Below are 10,243 nucleotides of genomic sequence, written 5' to 3' on the forward strand. Positions count from 1 at the left end.
ATTGTTTTGATAGTTTTTTGGACAAAAAAGTGAACCCTGTCGTACACCTTTGGAAGGCGGCACTAAATAGTTCATAGCACAGGCCCTGGGGATCTTTTTAATTTTTAAAAAATATCTCATGGGTCGTGTCTTAGGGAGCTACAAATATAACCCAGTACTGGTTAAATTGCTTTGTGGGCAAAATTCTTTTGTTCCTGTAACAGGTCCTTTATAATGAACTTTTTGTGAAAATCCACTTTTTTGAGAAATTTGGTAACTTTCACAAATTCATCTCAATACAACTATAATTTCCAAAAAAAACACATAATTGAAACCTCACAACCATGAAACAGTATATCAGTAATCATTATAATAAGAAATAATTGTTATACACCTTCTACATTTTAGTAAAATTTTAGCACGTGTAATTACCTTGTGCTGTGTGCAACCGCATCGACATTCATTTCGTCAACATTGACAGATTCGTTGTTACCTAGTCCAGTGGCAGTCTCGCTCGGTTGACACGTGGAACAGTAGTCATGTTCAAGGAGTATGATGTCTGTCAGTTCTTCTGATGTTTTCCTCATTCGCCAGTTTTGCAAATTATCTAATGACTTGCTTCGTTGCTTTGGATGCGTTGACTTAATTCTTCCTCGTCTTGGAAATGTGTTTTCGTTGTCAACCATCGTGCTTATTTATAGCGGAAATAGCGTAGCGAACATGGTACAACATGTGCAAAAGATTTCCAATCAAGGAGCGCAACTCCGTTCAACAGAGGAGCTCTTTTATTTGAAGGTAGGATTCACAAACTGCATTATAATCGATGAAACGGTCCGGAAACTCTCACCCGCGTATTGCCTTAATATAAATTGTTTTTATAATTGTTGCCAGATGTATTATAAAGTTTATATTTTCAATTACATCATTAAATAATTTATAACCTTACATAAATTCATTCGGATTTTCATGTACATTTTGTATTTATAGAAGAACGCCGAGAATCGAGATAGTTGACGTTTTTGCATTGTGATTTACATAGTCTCGTTCAAACTACGCTGGTTGAGCGAGACTATGATTTACACAGCACAACGAATGTATGAGGTCAACACACGTTAACTTACAGTTCTCTCAATCAGTTGAGAAAAAACACTTCATTAGATATTGGAAAGTGTACAATGGCGTCTGAGCTATTATAACTACTACAATCTTCTAATCAGACACCGTATCGGCCGGAAGCAGCAGCCATCATAATTTAAGTTAAGTGACGCAAAAAACTTTACTACAAACAGATTATCCCCAAACAAAGAAATAATGCCATCAGAGTCGTATCAAGTACCAGCCTTGATATACTGTAATTAGTGATTATATTTCTTAACCTGTTTGATGCAGCTGGAGGAGAGGAAAATGGCAGGGTGAGAGGGATAGAGGAATGGGGGGAGGGGGAGTGGGGGAGGGAGAGGAATAGAGAAACGGNGATAGAAAAATGGGGGGAGGGAGAGGGATGAAAAAGGGGAGAGAGGGGAGGGGAGGGAGAGGGGTGAGAAATAAAAGGGGAGGGAAGGGGAGTAAAGGGTGGGAGAGAAGGTGGGGAGGGGAGTGGAGAGAGATTGGGTGAAGGCTCCAGGTCAGACCAGTGAATTTTCAACTATCGATGCACGTTTTATTGATTTGCACAAAAAACACAGTCTCTGCTTAAACATTAATTTTACTGACATTTAGTGGTATTGTGTAGTGTCAGTCATCCAGATATCATACTTCGATATACAATAGTCGATATATCGCGACAATGTCAAATCGATATGTCACTGTATCGCGATAATTTCAATTCAATATATAGAAGACTTACAATAATTCCAAATCGATATATCGCGATAATATCAATTAAATATATCAAAGTATTGCAATAATACCAGGTCGATATATCTATCGCGATCATTTCAAGTAAATACATACATATATGTATATTGCGCTATTTTAAAACGATGAATCGCAAAAAAAATCAAATCGATTTATTGAAGTATCGCGATAATTCAAGTAGATTTATTGATATTGAATTAACATTTTATTTATATCACATCTACAACAATTACTCCACATTTAATACCGATATAATCACGAAGTTACTGTGTCGGTATTTGATATCTATCTATGCTGTGGCGCAGCTGGAGTAACCGACACACGATACTTTATTGATAATTTCAGATATGTTTATCTACGTAGTTCCTGTAATCCATATGAAAAACAATGTTAAGCCTGTAAGGCAAGTCTGAGATTTGTATTTGTAAACCATGTAATTATATCGCTGCAGTGTGTTACAGTGCTTACGGTATACATTCATACATTTGATGTTAGTATATAAATATACTGCTGGCTTTTGTTTAATTATACGTTATACTACGCTTTCCATGATGTAGAAATTAAAACAAATTGATAAAAAAAAAACAATCTTTACATGATAAATAATTGATGATATGATCTTTAAAAATTATGCTAACAAAGTTCAAAAGGCTAAAAAAAAGATTCAAAACAAATTTTCCGACGAGAAAACCATAATCTCAGTAAGGGGACATAACTCTACACTAAGGGGACATAACCTCAAAGTAAGGGGACGTTACTCTGGTAGGCAAGACAAAGGCTTCGATTACCGAAGACGTTTCCTGTCACTAATAAACAACAAACAGCAACAAAGTACGTAATGTTCAATAACGTCATATTTATGTTCACTGGTAAAGGGTTTAAAGTCCACCTCAAAATGACAAAATTTAAATACAAAATATCGGTGTATCGAATACTTAAATTCATGAACATGTTTGAAAATGCGGCAAAGTTATGTATATATATATATAAGATAATTCCATTTTATGAATTAATTTCCAGTCAGTCGCGAGATGAAAAGCAAAATATACTTTCACAAATGTTACTTAAGAAAGTAATTCAATTTTAGTGGGGTGTTTTCTTCGATATTTTTATATGTGTGTCAAAAACATATTTGAACTTCATGCTACAGATAGAAAAAGTAATGAAAATTACTAACGTTAAGGATTTTTAAAATAAGCGTGACCTTATCATAAAATATTTTACTTAAGTTTTTCTACATGTCCTGTAAAATATTAAACTATGTATTTCCAAATTCACGAAAGTTTCAATTCAGGCATTTCACGATCCTCAAAATGCGCGGTTCCTTACCGTAAAATAGTAAACAGTTGTTTATCATATACATGTACATTAACTTTTAATCTAGACCTTGATAATTTCGCCTGAAATAATTTTCCTGCAAAATATGAAAGTCTTTCAAAATTATTTACTTTAAAGCTATAACTTTAAAAACAAAATCTTTATCGGAAAATATTAAATTCTGTTTTTCCACATTCACTAATTATAAATCAATGGCTTTCAACGTTTACAAGGACTTACCGTACAATATTACATATAAGTAGTATGCGTAAATTCTTATAATCTAATTAAAAATACCAGACACGTGTAAATAAAGCTAGGATATATAGCTCTGACCAACAAGAGTGTCAACAGGGCATATAAGGACCAATGAACAGTCATACCTCTGTCTATTGTGTTTGTGAGGGAGTGTGCGTACTACGTCACCTCCCCTCCCCTTCAAATGGAAGATTCCATTCTGCTACCTGTCTATTCAGAGTTGACAATAGCTCTATGTTTGTCGCACTGTTAACGAAGGAACCGTCTGCCTACCGTGAAAACCCGATATTACCTGTAAAATCTACCTGTGTGTGTGTATAAACTCACCTGGACAGGTATTCACGAACACTCAGGTACGGGAGTCGCCGGGCGGTAACAATTAGTAGTAACACATGTTTGGAGACTTAAGAACTGGAGGTGTCTCCGAATAAGATTTTTTTCGAACGTGTATAACACACGGGGGCGATATCTACCTGGACTTTCCTTCCTATATATATAACACGTGTGATTAGTTTTTCGGCTATTTGGTAAAGATCGGTACTGGTGACCAGGTATTTCGACCGGCGAGGTGAACATGACATAAGTGTACCGGTAATATTACTCGCGGAGAATCATACTATCGTACATAATATCTGGAATTATAACGGATCGGGAACGTTTTGTAATTAGAAAATTGTGACATTTTAAAATACTAAGGAAAATCATCAGTGATATAAGCTCGCACTAACTGTGATCAATTATCACCTGGACGAAATCAAACACCTCTAATTAGCGCTACCACCTGTGGACGAAACGTCACCTGTCATTTTTGAAATATTTAAATTTCAGTTATTTTAAATTATCTAAAAAGTCGTGGGTATTTTTTCGTCTGGAGGAAGAATTCTGTTTGTGCTATTTACCTGGAGTCGTAAATTAACACTGTTTGGATACAATGGCAAAATTCAAGGGATTTTCTGCTGTCGGGATAAAATCGATGACTCGATGTTTACTGCCGACATTAATACTGGCGTTTCTACTACCCGTGACGATATCAGGTAAGTCTCAACGGTTTTTCAGCCTTTTTATTTGCCATAGCATCAACGAATCCTTACGCAATCAGAATATCGGACAACTTGGCAAAATACAATATTTGTGAAAGTATCATCTGATCAGCAGAAGGTACCTGCTTTGTTTGAAATGCTATATTTTTTTCACTTCCCCATCAATATAAAAGTATCATCTAATCTCATGTTTACTAGGTGACATTTCAAAATGTTATACCTTTAGATAAACTAAAGAATGATAGAACATTAAAAATGAAAACAATAAAATCAAATGATTTTCACTACGTCAAGCTGACTATGCTTTAGATACTTTGATCGGCCTTCTGGGAGTTTCCAGTGCTATATAAAGCAGTGTATGAACTTGAGGTTGAGATGACACAGACTTAAACCTGTATATACCGGTCACCTTTATATAACGACAGGTTGCCCCGTCGCTTGGTGCGGCATGGTGCAATCGAGCCTCATCTTGAATCGATTTGACAACCGTCGTTGCATAAAGGTAGTCATTATAAAAAATAATGTCGGCCAGGAGAGTTTTTAATAAAGATAAGCAAAGAAACCCAATAGCAGTGTCTACCAAAAATGGTGTCATTTGGGTAGGTAAATGAGAAAAATAACAGACATGGGTTAAAGTAACTTGATAATGTATCAATTGTCCCCTTGTTTGGAAATCATCCGTCACCATACCAGAAATATTGAATGCACGAGTACAGTGCACAGGGGCTTGGAAATAAAATATTTTGAATCATGCATGATTTCTTACTGATCAGTGACTGTATTGGTTCCACCGTCCCTATGCAGTATCTTTGTAAACACATGGAACCAAGGTGTTCTTATTTATCATCATCTGTATCTGTGTATCTCTCTAGTGTTCCGTAGTCTCAGGTGTACCATAGATTTTATCATCGACGACTGCCGTTTGATATTCCTATACAATCAATAATAGACCTATCCGGAACAAGTCCCCAGGGATGGTCACACAGATAATCGGTTCGGATGGTTTGTACGTGAAATGATGGTCCATATCCTGTCTTCATCCGTTGGGTTGGGTGGAGGTAAGGGTGGCGGAATGAGAGATGGAATGACGGAGGCAGAACGAGACGAGGTTGGGGTTAAATGAGAGAGGGAATTAGAAAGATGGAATGAGTGAGGGGATGAGGGTGAAGGTATGAGAGAGGACAGAGAGGAGGGATCAAAAAGGAATATAACGGAGGCAGGATGAGAGAGGGGTTGAGGAAGGTATAATTGGAGAGGGGGGTAGAGAGAGGGAATGATAGAGGTGTAGGGCATCGATTGGGGAGAGAGTGGGAATGAGAGGGGGTAGAGAGAGGGTAAAGAGGGGTAGAGAGAGGTAGAGAGGGAATGAGAGGGGGTGGGTAGAGAGGGTTTGAGGAAGGTATAATTGGAGAGGGGGTAGCGAGAGGGAATGAGAATGGCACGAGAGAGGGTAGAGAGGGGTAGAGAGGGATTGAGGAAGGTATAGCTGGAGAGGGGGTAGAGAGAGGGAATGAGAGGGTGGAGAGAGGGGTAGAGAGGGTTGAGGGAGGTATAATTGGAGAGGGGGTAGAGAGAGGGAATGAGAGGGTGGAGAGAGGGGTAGAGAGGGTTGAGGGAGGTATAATTGGAGAGGGGGTAGAGAGAGGGAATGAGAGGGTGGAGAGAGGGGTAGAGAGGGTTGAGGGAGGTATAATTGGAGAGGGGGTAGAGAGAGGGAATGAGAGGGTGGAGAGAGGGGTAGAGAGGGTTGAGGGAGGTATAATTGGAGAGGGGGTAGAGAGAGGGAATGAGAGGGTGGAGAGAGGGGTAGAGAGGGTTGAGGGAGGTATAATTGGAGAGGGGGTAGAGAGAGGGAATGAGAGGGTGGAGAGAGGGGTAGAGAGGGTTGAGGGAGGTATAATTGGAGAGGGGGTAGAGAGAGGGAATGAGAGGGTGGAGAGAGGGGTAGAGAGGGTTGAGGGAGGTATAATTGGAGAGGGGGTAGAGAGAGGGAATGAGAGGGTGGAGAGAGGGGTAGAGAGGGTTGAGGGAGGTATAATTGGAGAGGGGGTAGAGAGAGGGAATGAGAGGGTGGAGAGAGGGGTAGAGAGGGTTGAGGGAGGTATAATTGGAGAGGGGGTAGAGAGAGGGAATGAGAGGGTGGAGAGAGGGGTAGAGAGNGTGTATTTTCATTACCACGTGGCGAATTTTCTGCATAAGTATCAGTAAGGGGCTCGCGACTCTCGACCGTCTCACATTTACTTAGCCTTATTTATACCGAATTCACATGCATGTAACATTTACGTTTGTAATCTAAGGTACTTGGAAACCATCTTTCCTATCCCGAGTCTTTTAACAAAAACAACTATGCGAAAATCATTGTGTAAATGTAGTTTAAAAAGAGGGATAAAACAAATCAATAAGCAGCATATATATATAAGTAATCACGTGACGTATTAAATTACTTAGAATCTGAAATTTATTTAATTTGTATAGGTTTTAAAAAGCTTACTTCAAATAACGTTGTTTAATTTCGTCACACCTGAAAAATTCACACCTGCACAGACGACTGATAGGGTCATACTTTTAAAGATGGATTATCAGATATGTGTCGTCAGCTTCATTAAAAACCTACGTAAAAAGTTTGAAATTCACTCTTGCGTGTCAGCGACGTTGAATCATCGCGATATGTAGACCTATACATAGATGTATATAACAATGTACGTAAGTCATAGAGGAAATGGATTACGTGGTTTTATATTTATCGTAATTTGTTACAACGGTGGCCTACTCACCAACAACACAAATATGTTCATCCAAAAATAGACAATACAATGGTGAAATTGATTAGATATTATCGTACGTACGTGTCGCATGCAGAGTGCAGAGACAATACATCATACGTTGTACAAAACACACGACAGACGCTAGACTAAACTGACAGCACCCACTGACACATATACACGTAACACAGGGGCAAGACACAGACTAACCCCGAACCCATAAATTCTTATAAAATAGTCACTATATAAGCATATAGGGGGTGGGGATTTGTCTGTGCCTAGCCCCTGTGAATTGTTACGATATGTATTCTGGAAAAACATTTGAGGAATACCCTCCCAACAACCACACACACACACACACTTTAGACTTGGGTTTATATACGCTTTATTTTCAGTGAGATATAGCACTATAAAGTTGGCATCAGTTTTGCGCTATCCCAAGGAGACAAACAACACACGTCGTCCTTAAATGACCATAGCTGTTGATAGGACGTTAAACAATACGAAACCAAACCAAACCAAACGCTTTATTTGACTACAGTTTCGGTGCGAATGGTAGACCACAGGGGGTTTTAATGTGGGAGGAAACCGGAGTACCCGGAGAAAACCCATGCGATCGGGCATATGACCCATACACAATGTACCTTTCACGTCCTAACCCCGGCCGTTTTGGTGGTAGGCGGGTGCGCTATTCATTGCGCCACCTGGCCTCCCAGGCTTAAGTTTTTATTGTCAAAATCAACACTATCTATACTATATTTGCCGAATTTGTATTCCAAAACTTAGTCACATACACGTATCTTCCTACGTTGGTCCAACGCTCACATATCCCATAGTCCGTACACCCCACGATCCGTGGGTGGGAGTCCAGATTTGTCATAGGGTAGGGCTGTTTAGCACTAGGGTATTGCGCAGTTGGGGTGTGGCACATCTGATACCGGTAAAAAAAAAACACCGGTAATGCCAATAAGGTAAGGTCCATTTGTATGAGAAATACCGGCTATTCATTATCCGTATTTAAATCCGTAATCCATAGATTATTCATGTGTCACACGTATTGTTATAAGTATATAGGTAAGTCCACCCAACCGGGGTCACTGTTAACGTCTTAAATAGAAGCAGGTCATTACTTATTCTTAAAAGTGTGACCAGCTTTACATTACCAAACGCAAAACAGATTTTTTTTTAAATTCTCGAAAGATATTTAACAAAATCATTACTAAAAACCTACACTGGTTTTGATTTTAAATTCATCCTCTAGAGAAGAAATGAAATTATGTCGGAGACTTTGAGAAAGATTGAATTTAAAAATCTTGTTTAAAACTGTGTTTCTTTTGGTTAAGCTGACAAATCATGGTGTATTTTGACAAAACGTAAAAATTCCGTTCCGGATATGTGCGGGTATTCACACGTTCTGCCGTTCCTCGTATTTGTATGCAAATTAGATTGCGACCGCTGCATATGTTAATATGATCGGTATTTAAAGGGCACGTTAAGTCATTAAACTGTGAACTACCACATGTGTACGTAATCGAACATAGATCATTGATATGTTACGTTTCATCGTTTATTTCATGTATTTCATATAACACAGGGCTTGGCAAATTCGCCATGGATCTCTGACATGGGATTATAAAATTATGTAACGATAATGTTTTATGTTTCGTGATCGAAGAAGGAACATTGCTACGTAAATATGTTTAAAATGATATGCATACTTAATGTAATTGCCATTGTTCTTCCTGTATGCATCGTTTTTTGTTTAATATCATTTTGAGCGTTAACATCCTCGCATGTCAAATGAAGATGGATGGGACACATGTACAGGGACCTGATAATTTGCTACTTGGGAATGTTAACCCTTAAAACGTCTGATATTACCCTGTTTTCATCAGATTAGGCGCAGACATACCATACCGTCTGAAACAAATTCTCAGGTCCCTGTGCCTATAGGGAGACACGGCCGAAGGGAATGATGATAGGTAGGGAGGACAAAATATATAGATCCCAGTTGTTGCTCTGATGGCAGCCGGAGTTTGCAAGGTCGAACATTTTGTGTGAAACTTCACAAATTCACATATCGTCTGAGCTAAATATCCGGATTATTCAAAAACTGAATATTTTAGACATTTAATGGGTTTTTTTTTTGTGAAATTGAAGCATGCGTCATACGCATTTCAGGTATATATGAGACTTAGAGCCTATATACATTGGGGTATGGACATCCGGTATAATCAGATTAAGAGAAAAACAGTCATACTAAGATATGGTATGACTGGATACACACATACTACATATACATTCACAGAGTATTTGATACCGTATTAACATGGTGTTTCATCAGACCATGAGCTGTCTATATGAAGAACCTGTGATATGTATAGAACTGGGAGGCTATATACAGCAATACATCATACGCATACGCAGACGAAATGCCAATTAAATCTCCTCAACAGTCCACAGATTAGAAAATCATTGGAAAATCGATTTATATTACTAATTTCCGGAACCCTTTAAAGGATATTAGTGTTCACTTGTATTATCCTAACACTACACTGCATACTATAAAATAGACCGATTGACTCTTACGTCATCCTTGATACTCCATGGGTTACGCTCACTTTCGCTCTCTACACAAGGGTAAGTTAGTGTAACCCTGGAAAATGTCATAGCGAAATTGAAGACACGAGATTAGCTATTTGATTAGTCTTAGGTAAAACATACTGACCAATCGCTAGGCTGATTTACAGTTTTTGCAGTTTACAGAGGAGCGACTACCCTACTTCCAAGCCAGTCAATTTAACCGTTACGCGGCTGCGGTATTGTTTTGATGTATATCAAAGGACCAAATATACCAGTCCTCTTGTCTCATCCACAGCGTGGTCACACTATGCCTTTGATTTTATCATGACATATTCCAGGTCACATGTAATATCGAGGATGACTATAAAACAGACCAGCTGCCTCCTACACCTTCTTCGATACTCCATGGGTTACGCTCACTTACGCTTTAGTACAGGGGACGTGGGG

General features: G+C 38.7%; 1 protein-coding gene across 3 annotated transcripts in view; it reads left to right on the top strand.

The window, feature by feature from the left end:
• The first annotated feature begins 3,583 nt into the window (after window positions 1-3,583).
• LOC110462601 (uncharacterized threonine-rich GPI-anchored glycoprotein PJ4664.02-like) overlaps window positions 3,584-10,243 on the top strand; it is a 74,141-nt gene continuing 67,481 nt past the window's right edge. For 2 of the 3 annotated variants that reach the window (XM_021516621.1, XM_021516622.1), the window contains exon 1: window positions 3,584-4,445. In XM_021516621.1, coding sequence (XP_021372296.1) covers window positions 4,343-4,445 — 103 coding nt within the window. In that variant the 5' untranslated portion in view covers window positions 3,584-4,342. The remainder of the gene's footprint in view (window positions 4,446-10,243) is intronic. The other variant, XM_021516623.1, reaches the window with a different exon arrangement.

Source organism: Mizuhopecten yessoensis, unplaced genomic scaffold (assembly GCF_002113885.1).
Source record: "Mizuhopecten yessoensis strain PY_sf001 unplaced genomic scaffold, ASM211388v2 scaffold10811, whole genome shotgun sequence".
In the NCBI taxonomy this organism is placed as follows: domain Eukaryota; kingdom Metazoa; phylum Mollusca; class Bivalvia; order Pectinida; family Pectinidae; genus Mizuhopecten; species Mizuhopecten yessoensis.